Raw genomic sequence first — 19,160 nt, 5'->3', positions numbered from 1 at the left:
CACACAAAAGCACCATCAAATATAATGCACTTAACATTGCTGGAAGGTACTCCCTTCAGATAATAGCTTGCTTTAGCTATGCTGCTAAAAGGGATTATCCTTTTCTTCCAAGTGTGAAATTCTGGCCTTCCACATGTATTTTAAATTGTATTCTTTCTTTTCTAAAATTTAAATGCAACAAAAGGCTTCTCCTAAAAGATGACAACAGCATTACAAGACACATTTACCAAGATAGCTTAAAACATACCAGCTGGCCTAATTCTTCAGTAAAGGCTGAGAATGTATCACATGTCCTTTGTAAACCATCAAGAATGCAATGCTAATGCAAAATGTTAAAAATGAGCTATTGCCACCATACAAAGCACAACTCCATGCAAATTGCTCTAATTTAAATATGTTTCAAAAGCTACAAGGGCTGTTATTTTATTTTATTTAAATATCTATATTAGCTTTTGAAACTTGTAATAATTGTGCCAGATGTCAGTCACAAAATGTACCCCATGAACGTGGGCTACAGGAGCCTGCATAAATTTATTTGTAGAATCAGAGCCACATCTTAAATTGAAATGCAAATATGATTGACACAGATACAAAGAGAGGTTTCAGGTATGTGAGAGGATATCCAGAATTAATGTTTGCAATAAATGATGCTCAGCTAAATTACCCTCCCTAATAGAGGGAAAATATCCAAGTTGCAGATTGCCAAACGTTATGTGCTAAAACTAGTCAAGAGGAGTTCTGTTGGGCCCAATTGTGCCCTGTTTTCCCATCTTAAACTAATGTGATGCAAATCTTATTGTATTTTGTACAATTTATATATTGCTTGATTGCAAAAAACCAACAGCACCCAAACAACTCAAAGTGGTTTATAGAAAGAAAAAAACAACAGCAAAATCATCACCAAAACAGCTAATCAAATTGTTGTTGTTTAGGCGTTTAGTCGTGTCCGACTCTTCGTGACCCCATGGACCAGAGCACGACAGGCTTCTGGGAACCAGCTGCTAAGAATTCAATAGTTTTTGCTCTACTGATAGGCTTTGTGGGGGCATCAGGTTCAAAACTCAACCCCTATTCTGATTATTTCTTCTAGAAGTGCTCTTATATGTAAGTGTTTCTGAGAGGTCAGGAATGAGTTGGTAAAAAAAAAAAAAGTGAAGTGAAGTGAAGTGAGACCATGGCAACCATTTCTAAACAATAATGATTACGATGCAACTCTGGCCAAAGGCATTTTGCTGCCTGGGGTGGAGATGGCATTCCCTCATTCCATGTAAACAATTTGACTGGACTAGCAGCTGACTCTCATTTCAACACTGGTGCTAGGCCAGCACCTTCCACCACGCATGCTAGTTTAGGGGATGCAGAGCAGGCCAAACAAGGCACACAACCCTGAGTTTAGATGGCACACAAGCCAAACCTTGGTTTAGTTTGACATAACAGCAAAAAGGACCAGGGAGAAGCAAAGCTGCTATCAGCTCCATTCTACATGTTTTGAATACATGTTTTGCCAAGCCAAGGTTTGGCTTAGCGTAACATGTAAACTAAGCTAAAATAATGCATTTATCTGAACTGAAGAGTGTCTATGTTTTGTTGACAAAATACCGTAGTTGCTTGCAGATTTTCTTTCTGCTAACCTGGAACCTGATAACTAAATAATAACAGCAAACAGTTTCGATGTTCTCATACGTGAATGAATGATGCCCAATTCTCTGCCTATAGGCTATATGGGTAAGGTAATTTCTTGTTAAAGATGCACAAATATATGAAATTCTTAGGCTGTATTGGGGACCAAATAAGGGAAAAAACACTGCAGGCAGGCAGTAAAACAAAAGAAGAAGAAGAAGAAGAAGAAGAAGAAGAAGAAGAAGAAGAAGAAGAAGAAGAAGAAGAAGACTGATAATTAATGTGTCCACATATGATTTATAAAAATAAAAGGCTTGATCTTCGAATGGCGCACACAATAAAATTGGCACAACTTCAAAAATTTCTGATGAGATATTTCTAATATTCATTCTGACTAAAGACAGCAGAAGGTAACATCATCTGTGTTGGTACAGTGAATAACTTCACTGTAGTCAGGCTTGTGCTGGCAGACTGCTTTGGGAATTGCATCATTAATTTAAATCCTGCCTAACAAGATCTGCTAAATATCCCTAAATAAGTTTATCACTCATAGAACAATATAAAAGCCTCCTAATCCAAAGTTGCTATTCTTATTGAAATATTAAAATCAATAGACTGACTTAGGCAGGTTTTATCTTACGGTCCTATTATCTACATGTACAATAGAATAAGGTGGTAGAATGAATGGGCTGTCCAATTTCAGAATGCAGGCATGTGGTCACAGTTCTGAACACCCTGTTAGATACACTCCAACATTTCTCCAATGAAAATAGGGACATCCCATAATGATAATTTTACTATTTATACCTCACACACCTTACTAGCTTGCCCTACCATACCCTCTAAAGTTTATCCAATGTAATTAGGGACAGCCTAATGAAAAATGGGGCATTCTGGGATCAAATCAGAAACCCCCACACCACAGACCCTCCAAGTGTCCCTATTTTCCAGGGATGTCCCTGATTTAGAGAAGCCATCCCAGTTTCTGATTTGATCCCAGAATATCCCATTTTCCCTTAGGATATCCCTGTTTTCATTGGAGAAATGTCGGAGGGTTTGGACTTATTTGACTCCTGAGCTGTCTGAAGGAAAACCTGTATAGGGAAGTTTTTTTTTTAAAAAAAATGGTTAATGTTTTATTATGTTGGAGCTGCCCAGAGTGGCTGGGGCAACCCAGTAAGATGTGCAGGGTATAAATAGGAAAATTATCATTATGGAATGGGACGTCCCTATTTTCATCGGAGAAATGTTGGAGGGTATGACACTTTTGCTTCAGGGTGGGCTTCAGGGTGATAGCTGGATGCCATGATTTGGGACCCAGCTAGATTTCATGACCTAGGGCCAGATGTCAGGACTCATAGTGTCAACACAGCACAGCACAGAACTTTGCTCACATTCTCTGTCATATTTCTGAGACCTGGGTGCCATAACTCAGAGGTATCATAAGTCAGAGCCATACCTCAGAGCTATAACGCAGGGGTGACATAACACTGAAGTTTGCACATCATGTACACTGCTGACCTCAGCCTGCTGAGTCTGCATAAGCATGTGTCCACAGTCACAACCAAAATATTCTCATAGTTGCAACTGCAAGGCCAATTGCACCTAGCCTGGCCTGGCCTAAACTCGAGTTAAGGGAGCGTCAGGAAGTAAAGTAAAGGTAAAGGACCCCTGGAAAGTTAAGTCCAGTCAACGGCGACTTTGGGGTGTGGTGCTCATCTCACTTTCAGGCCAAAGGAGCTGGGATTCGTCCACAGACAGCTTTCCGGGTCATGTGGCCAGCATGACTAAACCACTCCTGGGGCAACAGAACACCATGACAGAAACTAGTACACAGAAATGCCGTTTACCTTCCTGTCACAGCAGAACTTATTTATCTACTCACTGGTATGCTTTTGAACAGCTAGGTTGGCAGAAGCTGGGGCAGAATAACAGAAGCTCACCCCATCGTGTGGCTTTGAACCACTGACCTTCTGATTGGCAACCCCAAGAGGCTCAGTGGTTTAGACCACAGCACCATCCACATACCTCTTCAGGAAGTAACTGTCCTATAACCAAGCAGAAGACTACCTGACTTAAGTGTGCTTCGTCCACATGCGTTCCTAGCCAATAGTGACACAGGAAATCATGCGTCTGTGTTTGCTGCAATTGTATAAATGCCCTGTGCATTCTTTGTTCTAGACTTAGTCTTTTGGGAAGTATCCAACTGAGACTCTTTTTCTGTGGCTCAGAATAAAATATTTTTGCCTTTCAACCCACTGTCTCTTTATAGGCTTGGGAGGGACTGTGTTTTATATTTGGTATCAGGGGGCACCCCAGTAAAACGTTCCAGAGGGAGGTGCTTCTGTCCAGATGCTCATTTGGGGGCCAATGGGCCACAGCACTCCCCAAAATGGCATTCCTGAAGGGGTCGCCTCTATTTGACATACGTCATAAAGGGATCTTTAACACAGAATCAACCCTGCAAAATAATTAAGCAGCCATTGGATTGGTTGATTCAGGGTACATACCCAATGCCAATGCCAAAATCTACTTACATCTGTAATCCATAAGGTTATGGCCTATTTGAACCCAATATGTTTGTCCTGTGTGTTTATTGTGTTTTTCCATGGTATGGGCCCTGCCAGCCCCAGGTTTCCTGCTCCTGGGCCACAACAAAGCTTGCTCACTTAAATGGCTGTGTTGCAGCACTTCGTTGGACTTCATGCAACACTTATACTCTATTCAAGTGATTTCCCTATAGCCCCCTGCACCCGCCTAAACATGCTCCCCAACCTCTCCAACCTCCCAGGAAAGATTTAGGGAGTAAAGCTGCAGAGGGCCATGCCATAGCTCAGTGGTAGATCATCTACTTTGCATGCCAAAGGTCCCAGGTTCAATCCCTGGCTTCTCCAGGTAGGGCTGAGAAAGATCCATGCCTGAAAGCCTGGAAAGCTGATGCCAGCTAGTATGGACAATACTGAGCTAGAAGGACCAGTGATCTGACTTAGGCCCCATTCTGTTGATAGGCACCTTCTCAGCGAATGTACAACAGTAGATACCATTGTTTGTATAGCAGCTTACACACACACACACACAGGTTTCAGTGAAGTTTTAATATGAATGCCAATCATAAAAAACAAAAAAGTAACAAATAAATAAATCAATAAAAATAGGCCAAACTCTTGAGAGGTAACATAGCTGACAGTTATCAGTTGGAATTAATGAACAGTAGGAAGTGAGCTGCAATCAAGCTGTGAAAAGTCTCTCCAGGGAAGTTCAAAAATATCCTGGATTGAAGATGTTCAAAGTTAACTTCAAAGCAAAATAAAGAAAAACAAACAAAAACAAACAAAAATCCTCAACAAAAATCCATCATGACCAAAACCTAAATTGAATGTTTGTATTTTTTTATATACATCTTTTACAATTCTCAGTGGCAGTATTTTAAGGATTCTTAGACTATAGTCAGAAAATCATGGTTTAACTGAGGTAGATGTAATCAGTACTCATCGATTTGCATAATTGGCATGACAGATTTCAATTATATAATTATTGTAAATATATGCAATGATACAATTAGGAGTTGTAATTACAATGCATAACTACATAATTAGGTGTCATGACATGGTAAACCCTTGTGAAGAAAGTGGGAGACCTCACTATATTTTGTAGGAAGAATGTTGTGCTATGATTAGGACATCACATTTTAATAGGAACTCTGCAACACCAATTTATGTTTATAGCTCACAAATGAATGTTAAAAATTAGGAAAATGGTGCCAAAGTGCTTGGGAGATATGTGGTTGACTCCCTAAATGGGGGTCTTTAAGTATTCTACAGTTTAGTACCGATATTAAAGAACCTGTCCAGCATAGAATTTGCACACCATAACATATCTTAAGAGTGAAGGGAAGTTAAATGTAGCCTGAAACGGGAAGTGATTCCCATGAAAGATTTTGCACTGAATTATAAAGCTTGGCTTGAATCCAGAACTTTGCTCCTGCCAACAGAAACAAAGGAGGCAAATTTGCCAACTCCCCTCCCCCTCTGGAGGGGGCTCCAGAGGAGTTTCCAAATTTTGGAAGGGTTGAGAGACCCCCAAGAACTGTGGGGCAACTGCAAAGAAAAGGGTGAATTGCTTAAAACCATCTCCTCCTTTCCACAACTGGTTCAAAAGTCTTTCATGGACAGAAGAAGCCTTTCCGTTTGTAAAAGTAAATGGGTAAATAGGTAAAATCTATCTTCACTATACAGGGTATCGAGTTAAGTATTAGCAATAAAGAAGAATAGTAACAATGCACATACACCTTCCTTGCTGTTTAGAAATGGGGAGGAACTTTCCCATATGACCTTTGGGCATTAAATTGAGATCTCATTGAATTGAGATTATGACTAAGGCTGTGTACCCATTACCAGTTTAAAATAGCTAAGTTGTTCTTTAACTCAATAGAAGGAAAATGCATCAAAACACAGTATTTCAGAAGAAATGACAGAATAGGTGTTGATTGCATACAGTGCTTCCCCAACCAGTGGTTGGAGTTTGCTGGATGAAGATTAAATGGCAGCGTATATGCAGACTGCATTGTGATGCAAGCTATGGCTTCACAATTGCCCATATAAGTAGTGGATAGAAGGTATCATGAATTAGACATGAATCTGAGACCTACAAAACTGAGCCAACCATTTGTGGAGTAGCCTCTTTCCAATTATACTGAATGAAGAGCAAAGCCTCAGCATTTTCTTTCATCTGTAATGCTTACACCTTCATTATGGGTCTCATTTAGAGATGCTTCTCAAATTCTATATCTCCCCCTATGTATTTTGGAGTTCCAGTCTTCTTTCTGAAGTGAAACCAAGGGAAACTTGCAATTTAATTCTGCAATTCCATTTTCAATTCCCAAACTTTCTGTGCTGCAGATGCAGGAACAGCCTTCCTCACCTTCTTCACCTTGGCAGCTCCTGCAGCTTCCCCCAAAGGCTCAGTGAACTGGGTGGAGAGGGAAGGGCTAATCCCTGAAAATTAGGTGGAGGCAACATGCATGAGAGGCATTCCCACAGGTGGAGCTTGTCTCTACCTGACCTCCTTCCTCAGTCCCACATGCCATAGCCACTCAATCATCAGGGTCCCTGGGACCATAGAGGAACACCTTTCACCAGCCCTTTCAAACATGTATATTTCTGAATCAAAGCCATTGCAAATAAATAAATAATCTATCACGCAATACTGTTAAAACCACAAACAAACAAACCCATGCACCTTGATGTAATCGTAAAGATTTTATTCAAGGCTTTTTTGTTTTGTTTTTGTTTTTTTGCATTCTATCAGTGCACTCATTTATTATGTGATTTTTATCTTTTCATTGGTCACTCCACACCTATGGAATTTTGTCCCCCAGGAAAATGTATAGAAGAGGAATTTAAAGAACTTTAATTAACTGCTTGGTTTTAAGGGAGTGTAACATAGTTTTAATTGCATGCTAATATTATTGTGTTATTATTATCATTCATACTTATTCCATTGTACTCCACATTGAGAGAACTTATGTGCCCTGAAAGACACTTTGGGAATTATTTAATAAACCAATATTTTGCCTTCTTTTCATCAGCAATGAACTCAAAGCGGGATAATGCAATGAAGGCACAAATACACTGAAAGCAAACCTCACAGAAAGCTGTTTCTGGAATTGATTATAAAAAGTCTCTTCTTAAAATGGAATTCAGAAAGAGTGGAAATGGAAGACAGAGTAAACAGGAAGCAATAAAGAATGGCATGGAGAAAATCCCTTGATGCTAGCCTGGCTTAGTTGCATAATGGCAAGAGATTTGGGATGAGAGCAGCTTTGAACGAAGCATTACAGAAGATAGGCATCAAGCAAAGCTCTGACTGGAAGACACGCCACAGCCATTTTTAAACCATCTTCATTTAAATACTTTACAACAGAAAGAGTGGAGTTTAAATTCATACATAGTAATTTGTACTTACTGTGTTGGCAGTTCCTTCCCATAAATTCGCCAGGACACTCACATGAATAGTTAGCTACCAGATCTGTACAAATGCCACCATTCTTGCAGGGTTCAGCTTCACATTCGTTCACATCTGTGGAGAATGCCCAGTGACAATATTAGACAGATATTCAATATAACATTTGCATTTTACACAATAAGAAAGTCAGACACTTTGTGAGATTGTGTATGGTAAGTACGGCTAGCAAACATATTTTCACTGAAGAATGCAATAAGGCATAAACTAATTGAACACTGTTGAAACTCTTATACCTTTCCCTCCCTTTCAAATACACAATTAAGGACCAACCAATAATATATCTCCCTCCCCCCTCCCCCTCCCTCCCCCCTCTCTCTGATGCAATGTATTCAAATTAAGACACTTTAACACCTCTGTTAGTTTCAGTGGAAGAAACCCACTTTCAATGAAACTGATGTGACATAAAAGAGCATTATGAGATTTTGACATAAGCCATAACTGGAACAGGAGAATGCATAATTGATGGCTGCAGAAACTTAGACACTATACTTTGTCCCACAGTATCAAGATATGGCAATAGATGTAGCTGTTTCAACCCTGTTGAGTGTTTTGATCCATTGGCTGCATTTTTATTGTATTTCCAAAACGAAGACAATAATGTTTTAAATAAGAAATATTCACTCACTTCCACTAAGGGAGCCAGTCCTTTACTATCTCCTGTCCTTGACTTAAAATTGATAGAAATCGATCCATTGGACTGCACACAGCTCTGAAAAGTACTGTAAAGCTATTTCTTCAGTGTCTACTCTAGAAGAGTTGCAATTCGGTCAATATCACCTTCACAGTAGGCCCTTACTCTGTGGAAAATGATATCTACTTCAGGGCAGAATTTTCCAGCTATATGGAAAATCCTTAGAGGGCTCAACGTAGCTCTTCCTCCCTATAAAGGTCACATGGTATTAAGTCCTTCAAAGGTGACAGCTTTCAACATGGAATAACATGAGGACCCACTCCTATGAATGAAACATTGTCTGAAGCAAGCCGCCACCCCCACCCCCCATCTACTAGAATTGGATCTTGCCTGAAGAGAGTGAATATTGGTTGAAAGTTAAAACTTTCTCAATGATATGGAGAGAGTTTATAATTGCCCACCTCCCATTTTAATTACCTTTAATATATACTGGGATAGGCTTCTTAGTAATGCCATTAACTTATTTCCCATGTAATTTCACACTTTAAAAGTATGCTTCCAGGTCATATGAAAGAAAGTTAAAAGTCATTAGAGAAATAGTTCAAAATTACAAGAATATTTCAGTCTACAGACAGAATAAGCACTTTCCCAAGAGAACATAGTTTTCTTGTGCAAGTAAAATTTGCAACCAGGTGCTGGTCACGTTATTTAAAAAGTATTCTATGTTACAGGTAACAGGAAGGAACAGAATCCAGAGTCGTACCTGTCAAAGTTGTACAGTACGATCCAAATGATCTCTGTGCAAAAGTGGTTATAGGATTTCAGCCTTAAGCTGTACCCTGAGGGTTTCTGCACACTTACCTTTCACCTGCTCTTTCCAGGCAAGGTCTATAAGTTAAAGTTCCATTTTCTCTAAGAAAACCTGTACCTGGAAAGAGCAGGGCAAAAGTGTGGCTAAGCCCTTATCTGAGAGAGTCCCATTGCACATGGTGGGACTTGCTTCTCAGTATACATGCACAGGAGTGTGCTGCAATTTTCTCTAATAGCATATACTAGTTGTTCTGCAGGAGCATATATTGGGTTAAAAAGCAAAAAAACAAAATTAAAGTCTGAAAACTTCATGAAAGTTGTTGGTTATATTTCTTGTGCACAAACTGCCCTGTCAGTACAAGAAAGGTTCACACGGAATACATTTGGAGATGCCTTAATGCCGAAGGTAAACTCAATTCTGGCAAGATTATAAAGCCATCATCCTTTAGCAAATATCATTTTAAATCCCCTTGTGTATAATAGATGCTTAGCTACATTTCAAACCAGCAAAATTCTCTGACAAACCTTTTATTAAAAGAAAGGAAAAAGCTCAAATTTGTCTCTCCCCCCCAAAAAACCTTTTAATTCCAATAAAGCCTTCTTTCTGCACAAGGACAGACATAAGAATGTCTCATTGTGAAAGCCCTCATGTTTATAGGACTGCCCTCAGATGATAATGTGAATGGATTCAATAAGTCTGTTTCCTAAATGCTAAAGTCTTGTGGGAAATGAGATCACAAGAGCAGTTAAGCTACCTTCAGAAGCAATATACTTATGAACACCAGATTCATCCAACTGACCCATTCCCACAGAAGTGCAGAGATAAACAGCAGGGGTGTTCAGTTGTTTTCATGTTCTGCTTGTAAGCTTCCCAGGAGCATCTGACTACCTTCTGTTAAAAACGAAATGTTGGACGAAGTGGACCTTTTATTCTGATTACTTCTGAAAATGGCAATTTATCATTGTAAGGTAATCAAAAGGAAAGTGAAACAAGCTCAACCCTGAGAAGGAAAGGTTGGGGATAGTGGGGTGGAAACAACCAAACCATACAATCTAAGCCATCTGTTCAGTCCAAAGGGCTGCATTAAAAATACATCATGGGGTAATTTGCATATTTTTATTTAGCAGCAATGACGAGCATGACTGATTGGCATAATCTGATGGACATGCATTTCTTCTATCATGCTGTTTCTGGTTAGAAGTTTCAGTATCTTTTTAATTGCTGGATGATTAAGCCAAGAACTCAGAGCAACTATTCTTTATAATAGCTACATGGATAATGGTTAAAATGAATTCCACATGGCAACTTCTACGCATGGTAGGTGTAGCCTGGATTGTAACCACGATTGTTTGCATCACATGGGCAGTTTTATGTCATGGTGTGGTTGAAAAGAACATGCATGTGTTTCAACTGGCCTCCACAGGAACACAAGAAGCTGCCTTCTACCAGGTCAATTTGCCCATTTAGTCCAGTTTTGTCTGCTCTAACTAACAGCAGCTTTCCAGGATCTCAGCTCAAGCAAGGTGCTTTCACCCTGGTGGAGGTACCAGATATTGAGAATGTGACCCCTTGCATTCAAAGCCTATGTTCTACCACTTAGCTATGATCAATCCCAACAGAACTCATGTGATGTGTACACTGGCGCCAAGCTTGCACTTCCCTTTCAACAATAACTGGGTGGCTCATATGCAAGAGTCCAGCTGAAATGGAAGATGGAGCAGCTTTTCAACTATCACTTGAATTTCAGTAACAGAAAGTTGAAATACTTTCCCATATTTAAATATAATAGCTTTGCCAAATTATGTGCAGCTGAATCAGATTTCTTTTTTTCTTCAGATAAACTAGGCTCAGTCTCTCTTTTATTTTGTCTTAAATTAGTCTCTGTTTTCCTCTACTGATACAGGGTTGCAGACTGTGTCATGACACAGACATTAAGGTTACCAGCAACCTCCAAATTTAGAAGTCAAGACATTTCATGAGAATCAAATGGCCAATAGGTCATTTTCAAAAAGCTGTCTGAACCTGAAGGGTCTCCTGGAGAGACAAAAAAGAGCAATAAACATTTCCTTCTCTCTGAAGTTCTGGGGAGGAAAGGGAGAGATTGTGCTGATTCAATATAAAATGACTTTTTCACTCTTTATTTCAAAGGAAGAAAACAAGCCACTTTTTGAAAGAGAACTGGAGAAAAACTTATACTTTCTAAGAAATTGAAGGAAACGGATAATGGAGAAAAATAAAATACGCTCAGGGCTCAGATAATAGCTTTTGCTTGTTTGAATAAATAATCTGGAGAAAAACTGAAAATATTTACATAAGTTACACACTTTATGATAAGTGTGCTGTACTGAGTGATAAAAATGAGAATTAGCATATAAACCAGCATTTGGTCTATTGTGTGAGCCTTTCTCCAAGCAAACCCCTATTGGTGGAAATAACAATTTCTTCCTTTAACTGAGGATTTCTATATAATGCTGATTTTGGAGAATTGTTTACTTAAGCTTGAAGCGTTTAAAGGCGCTACCTTCAGAATGTGAAGTATACAAAACCCAGAAGTTCCTGAATTCATGTAGTGCTACATTGTTAGAATTGGAACTGGACCTCATACAGCTGGATTCTAATTTCTGCACAGCCACTCTGGGTGGCCCTGGGCAAGTAAATTACTATTTCTCAGATTTGCTTTCCTTTTTACAATGGTATCATGACGAGTGAGGAGGGAAATAAATTAACTATATGCACATTTCCCTGAGCGCCTTGGAAGATGATTGGGATACAAATGCAACAGTGAATTACCTCAGCAGATATATGCATGATGCAAACAAAAAATAAATATACAATTCTTGTCAAAATTGTATGGCTGATATTCATTATCTAAAAAGATTTGTTGATGCTGTTACGTTTGATTTCATGAAAACATCCTAATTTTAGTTCATATTTATTGGCTTTGTTCAGATGCATGGTGATCCCCTCACCTGCTGATCATAGGGGCCAAGGTGGTTGATACTGGGAGAGTTATTCCTTTAGGTATTTGGATCCCTAGCCATTTAGGGCATTGTATGCTGGTATTAACACCTTGAACTGGGTTTCATAGCTCACTGGCAGCCAGTGCAGAACCTTCGGTGACACATGGTCCTATCAGGCTGCCCCACTCAGCAACCTAACAAACAATGGGGTGGGCCCACGTATGTCTTCCTGAGCTCCTTGGAGGAATCATGGGGTACAAAATGTGAGGAATAAAATTCTGGGAAGCAGATAATTGTACAGTCGCAAGATAGCCTTTAATGAGGTGGTTAAGCAGTCTTGTTTTGAAAACCTAGGAATCTTTTAATACCTCAGGATGTGTCTAGAACAATGCATCTGTTACACAAGGTCTGATAATGGTAGAAATCAGCATGGGTTCTCATCTGCACACTTTGTTTCACAGCTCAGTGCTAAATTATATCACATTATTAGCAACTGCATTCGAGGCATCTGGGATTTCTTTCCCACCCATACTAATTGCAGTTCAATTTATGACCCCTCACAGTGGCATAGAGAATATGTGCCTATTGGTATCACCAATGAAGCATCAGCAGCTTTTGAGGGATATTGAAACATTAATAATAAGCCACAGCTGTCAAGCTCAGCATATGAATTCAGTAAAAATTAATAGTGATATGCTCTGCAATTTACATATTAATTGTGTACATGATCCAGTACATGAACCAAATGTCAGGGAATCACAGAAATATTCATTTTGAGATTCGTTGGCATGATTTTGTCAGTGTTGTGTGATAGGTTTTCTAATTATCTAGTTTAATTGATTTGGTTGGATAATATTAGATATTACAATTTGAGATAAACTAAATTACAGGTCGACACTCAGCAATCTGAATTCCAGAAGAAGCCACTTGCTTTGGAATGAGGTCACTCAGCTTCTGCACACAGCATAAGTTTCAGCAGAGCACATACCTGAATTCCAATGAGTTCACAGACAAGGAAGCAAGGAGGAGATATTTTATAAGCCTATATAAATTTGTTAGCAATGAATTGGACAAAAACATGCACCACTCTGGAGAATGTGTTTAATCAACTAGATTACTCTCTGTTGATGCATTTAGGAAAGGAGTTCAGCTTTCTAAAATGCTACAAATATAGCCTGAAGTTCATTTATTTACATTTTGGATACATTTATATTAGATAAATGAAATTTCTTGTTAGTAGCTGAGAGAGAGTAGTGGTATCCAATCAAAGCATAATCACTCCATTAGTCAAGGTAATGTTTCCTGGAATGTTTCAACTGAAAAAACAAAGGAACCCAAGAATGACTGGGGTGCAATATTGATTATAGCTTAAATTTTGCACCTACAGTGTCAGTGTGTTATCATAGTTCCTCTTTAAGTACAGTATTGATTTTCTAAATACCAGTCTACAGTAAGAGATAGTGCAGATATTCTCCTAGTTGAAAAAAATGGTGTTGTGTGATATTTGCTTCTGAAAAAGGTATTGCACATATTCTTAAGAAATTGGGGGTGGGGGAGGCAAAAATAAACAATCATTGGTAATAAAAATGGTACTGTACATGTTCACTTTGAAGTTACTACAGGATTGCCTAGCTTCCCTTTGCTCTGACAACTCTATTTCTATAAGATTCTTTTAAAATTAAGAATATAAAGTGGGCCGTTTTTGTTTTTGTTTTAAATACAATCCTGATAGTTGTGAGAAACTATGGTTGTGTGAAGTAAGCTACCTCAGCAATTCCCATAATTGACCAACACATTATATTTGTCTATTTGAACACATTGTGGTTTTCCAGTTTTCTGATAATTTGTTGGCAATGAAATGGGTAAGAGATAACTAGCTGCAAGAGAAGCAGACCCGTTATGAATCTGACTGAACACAGCTAGAGTCTACTTTCACATCTATTCCGTGGCAAAGATGGCAGTGATAAAAGGCTATTTTATCTGCACATAATTGGCAAGTGGAGCTTTTTGGGTAGCTACTGGTCCTTTACATCAAGGTCCACAGTAGCTGGAGAGCAACTTGGACAGGATCCTTGTATCAGGAAGCTTGTTCAAAGATATACTGGACCTTTCCTATCCAGACTGGCAACCAGAGGAGGACTAGCTGATTGTGTGGTGAAAATATTGAATTCTCCTTAAGGCTTCTATTCTTCCCTGTCTACAAATGGCAATAGTTTGTCTTTTAAAGCAGCAGTCTTTGGATTCTGCTGTATTGAAGAATCATAAGTCAGTGCCCGATATTCCATTTTTTAATATGATGCTTAAGCATTTATTGGTGACCCAATTCAAAGAATCCCAAATGAAACCAAATAACTAGACAGATTTCAGCCTGGATTCAGGCTGGTTTTGAAACAACTGAGGTGTAGTGTTGCTGCTAAAATCTTAACAAGGGCAAGAATCTGGGATCATGTGACCTCATAAACGTATCAGCAGCACTGGCTACCAATCCAAGGGCTATCACGTATAGAGCCCTAAACAGCTTGTGACCAGGCTACTTGAAGCCCCAACACCTTTTACGCTTACATGTTTGTCAGCTGTTGGCCTCTCTTGCATGTCTTAGAAGAGACAGGTTGGTGGCAACATACAAGAAGACTTTTTCTGTGGTGGCACCTCATATGTAGATCTGCCCAGCTCAGGAGGTTAGGGTCTCTTTTTCTTTCCCACTTCTAGCAACTGACAATTTCCCCTTTTAAATGTGTTTTTGAATCTTGTTGCTTAATGCATTGATTGTTACTACTGTCCTGTGTGTTTTCTGTTTTTGGCTGCTTTTGGCTTTATTAACTTGGATTTTTATGATTGGGTTACTATTGCTTTTATATTCATTTTTTAATTACAAGCTTATTTGAAAGACTCATTTGTATAGGGGATAGACAGGTATAAAACTTTTCACATTTTAAAAATGTGCGTTGATCATCTCAATATATGGTTTAGTCACCAAGTGTCACTGGACTTGTTTTATCCTGCTGGAGTCAGTGTTTTCCACATGTCTATGCCATTCTTGCTGAGAGACAAAACTGTCTTGCTTCTTGCTGCTGTGTTGTCTAAGTCTGGAATGAGAAATCTGTAGTCCCCAAACGTTGTTAGACTACAACCCCCATTATCCCTGACCATTGGCCATGTTGTCTGAGGTTGGTAGGAGCTGTAGTATAATAACTGATGGGCCACATGTCCTCCATCCCTGCTCTAAGCCTTCCATGATGGAGAAGACCTAGCATTGCTCACATGGAGAAAACAAGCATTAAAAGTCCTTCGTCTTTTTAATCCCAAAATCATGAGAAAATGTGGTGGTGGTAGGAGTCTAATTCATAATTTAATAGATATTTTCCCAAGTAGTTATAACAAATTGTAGGTAAAATGAATGCTGTGCCTTCAGCCTAAATGTTAGAAGCCCATTGCTTTTAAATCCAGTGTGTTCATTAATAAAGCCCTCAGGAAAGTCTTCCTATTGAATTAAATAACATGACTAAGAGCACCTGTCTCAGGCTGGTATTAAAATGGGTTGAAAGAGCGAATATAGGGGAAAACCTATTAGCATAAATATCTGCTTTTTACAACCCTTTTCATCTCCAGCTATCATTAACCAAATGAACTGCTGACAACATCAAGACGAAACCACGAGCCCTACGGCAAATCCGGCCACATACCACTTTTCTGACACCCAATTCAGCTCATCTTTATTTTATGACAAGGAATCAAGTTCTTCTAACTGTGTGTGTGCTTAAAAAACACATACTAAGGAAAAAAGAAGAAGAAGAAATCATTAGGTCTCTCCCCTTCTCCACCATCCTGCCTTCAGAATTGAGCCCTTCTGAACAACCAGGATACAAGTCTGAACGGCCAAAAGGTGATGGCCAGAATCAGCTCTTGGCACCTTTGGACAGCTACCAAGGTTCCAGTGAGTTCAACCAGAGCACTGCTGATGTGTGTTCTGTGGCACCCATTTAAAAATGGTTATAGCCTGGCTGTCTGAGCAGCACTGGGAGCTATGCTAATTCCCTAACACTCCTGACAAAGCATCAATCTGGGGCATTGTGAGACCTTAAAGTAGTGGCTGCACTGAGCCACATGGTGCTGTTTAGCTTGCCACCGCCCTGTAAGCCCACGAAGTCCATGGATAGAGGAATCCTACCAGTCACTTTTCTTAAAGCTCCTCGGACTGATGGCCAACCTTACCACAATATATGAAGAAGATCAATTAAAACAGTAATAGTTTTCCAAAGCTTTTGTCTGAAGTCCATAAAATTGTACCAGCACACCTCTTTGTAGGATAGGAGTTGTGTCGCCAATGTGTCATCACTTGGTGCCCAGGATTCTCTCCACTGCCCCTTTCCCACTGAAATTAGGCTTGAAAGAAGCATTAGGTTGCAGTGTGTCCTTGTTTACAGTGTGTGTGGTGCCCACAGCATTTTCTCTGTTTTGCAAAGGTGCCCACAGGCCCCCAAAACTTGGTGACCTCTGAATTGCATTGCAGTTCTAAAGGGGCAGAAGAAGAAAATATTATATTGAAACTTACTGTGCTGGCAGTGGATCCCATTAAACCCCTCTGGGCATTTGCAGATATAGCCTATGAATGTGTCTCCTCTATAGGCTTCACTAATTTCACATATTCCACCATTATGGCAGGGATTAGGAATGCATGGCCCTGAAAGATAAAAAAGAATGAAAAGAAAATGACACATCAAATATGAATGCAGGAAAGACACTTTGCTACCCTTATTTCACTCAGTCATCAAGTGATAAAGGTTATGCGAAGACACATCTGCTCAGGAAGTATTAACCCACTAGTAGGCTAGGGAAATCAGTGCAGTTTTGAAAGGTTCAGTCCATACTGATTCAAAATACTGAACAATTGTATCCAAATATATATGAAAACCTGTTCGTTGATCTCAAGTACCATCCTGCAAAATTTGATTACCATATCTTCAGAGGTATCCAAATGCATAGCAAATAAACAACTTTCCAAAATATATAATATATTAGTAATCATTAGGGCTTTGCATGGCTCTCCCAATCTGATTCAGAGCTTGGTCTGGTGCTATGGAATGGCCCCAATTCAACCCATGCAGACTTAATAGGGGGGGGGCACAATGCATGAAGTCTGCCTGTGTCTCATTCTTCCCCCTATACCCACGGCTACCTCAACATGTTCTGTTGGCAGCCATCTGTCTGGGGAGACAATGGAAGAATATGAACTTTCAGGGGTAAAGTCAAACCACTGGAGGGTCACAGTGCTGGCTGTGACTCTAGAGACAGATACAGGAAAGACTTGACTTTTGCTAAATCCCAGATTGACTCAGTTTGGCTTGGGATCCAGCACCAGTAATCACTGTTGTTTACAAGAGAGTCAAATAGTGTCGTTTTCCTTGACACCCTTTCTGAATAACACATGAAAAGGTTGAAAAGAATGGATTTGATCACCACCACCATACAAATTTCATCATCAGACAAATGGGCATTGATACCATAAAGACCACTGAATTCCGAGTACCTCTTTAATTATGATACGATAAACTTTATTGCCATTTTCCCATATAGAACAATGAAATTGAAAAAAATCTACATAAGACATTCAAAAACCAACAAGCCTGCTATCCCAGCTATCCCAACCTGGTTAGCCCCCTAAAAACTCTGATACCCCATTTTTAAATACAATATACTCCCATAGAGACTCTTTACACTGCATTTAAAACCAAAATTGCATTTGGATAGAAACTGTTTCTCAGGTGACTAATTGTTAGTTTTGTTACCATCAAATCCCTCCTACGGCTATCTTTTAAGGTGCATTGCTAGAAAGGCAAACTCACCCATAGAAGGAAGTAGTGCATGTAAGGATGCGGGTGGGGGCAGGGGCAAAGACAGGCTCTGTTAAGAATCATAGAACTGTAGAGTTCGAAGGGACCCTGAGTCTCATCTAGTCCAACCCGAACCTGCAACTTTGGTGTTATCAGCACTTTGCTTTAACCAACTGAGCCAAGGATTCACATACGTTACTAATAAACTTTTTTTCTGGCGAAGATACTAGCACCTGTCTTCACTGTTGAATGCAAGAACATCACACTTTTGAATGTTACTTGCCATTGGAATGTAGACCGCATGCTATGAAACACAGAGGGCCCAACCATAAAGGGAAAAAATCTCCCCAGAATTGGATAAACAAGAGGAGAACAGCAAACTCCAGGGTCGGCCCACCTATGAGGCAAGGTGAGGCAACAGCTTCAGGTGGCAAGGTCCACAGGGGAAGCAGATCCAACCTCCAAGGAATGTACTGCTCCCTGCTGCTGACAGTGACTGCAGTGTGCTCCTTGGATGCCAGATCTGCTGCCTCCTCAGCAATCCTCCCCTGTGTTGCCTCTATAGCAGCTGGTGGGCAAATAGGAGGCACTGCTGGTCTCTTCCAACTCCTAGGAAAAATATGATGGGGATTGCCTTCTGGAATCTCCTGGGAGGGGGAGGGGCAAGGCAGCAGGGAGGCTATCATGGTGCAAATGCACCAGCAGAACCAATTTGGTGCTCTTGTCACTGTATTTGCCACCACAGTGAGGCCCCCACCATCTTGCCCATCCCCTATTCCTTCCCGGAAAGCAGCAGCAACTCAGCTGTCAGGAGGTCTGGTGAGTGTCACTGCCCCACTACACTGTCTTCTACTTGCACTCTCCCACCTGCTCTAGAGGGCTGGGGTCCTATCCAGAATAGCATGGGGCTTGGCACAGGGGGATGTAGTGTGGTTCAAGAATCGAGAAAAGATGCCTCCATTCTTCAGGGGTCACCTCCAAGACCCATCCATTTATGACATCCTTCTGTGAAAGAGGGAGCACCATGGATCCAATCCATAATCTTCATTATATTACAATATTGACAGTATATGTTCCTGTATTCTGCATTATTCCAGTGCCAATAAGCTATGGATGGAAACCAACTTTCCATCAATGTGTTTATGAATCCTTGCTTTGCCTATCCAGCATTGGATCATAGCCATTGGTTTGCATAAAAACCTGGCAAATGATGAAGACTCTTTACCTCAAATGTTCCTCCTACAAAGAACTGGCAGTCAATTCTGGTAGTATTTAAAAAAATG

At 39.9% G+C, this 19,160-nt stretch overlaps 1 protein-coding gene across 1 annotated transcript in view; it reads right to left on the bottom strand.

The window, feature by feature from the left end:
• The window catches only part of EDIL3 (EGF like repeats and discoidin domains 3), a 221,698-nt gene that overhangs the window by 82,222 nt on the left and 120,316 nt on the right, over window positions 1-19,160 (bottom strand). Inside the window, exons 4-5 of the mRNA XM_081930173.1 lie at window positions 16,599-16,727; window positions 7,585-7,698 (exon numbers count right to left, since the gene is read on the bottom strand). Of these exons, the coding sequence (XP_081786299.1) occupies window positions 7,585-7,698; window positions 16,599-16,727 (243 nt within the window). The remainder of the gene's footprint in view (window positions 1-7,584; window positions 7,699-16,598; window positions 16,728-19,160) is intronic.

Source organism: Podarcis melisellensis (genome assembly GCF_964234715.1).
Source record: "Podarcis melisellensis genome assembly, chromosome: 11".
Lineage (NCBI taxonomy): Eukaryota > Metazoa > Chordata > Lepidosauria > Squamata > Lacertidae > Podarcis > Podarcis melisellensis.
Note: the sequence above shows the minus strand (reverse complement) of the source record. Positions and strands in the feature narration are given on the sequence as shown.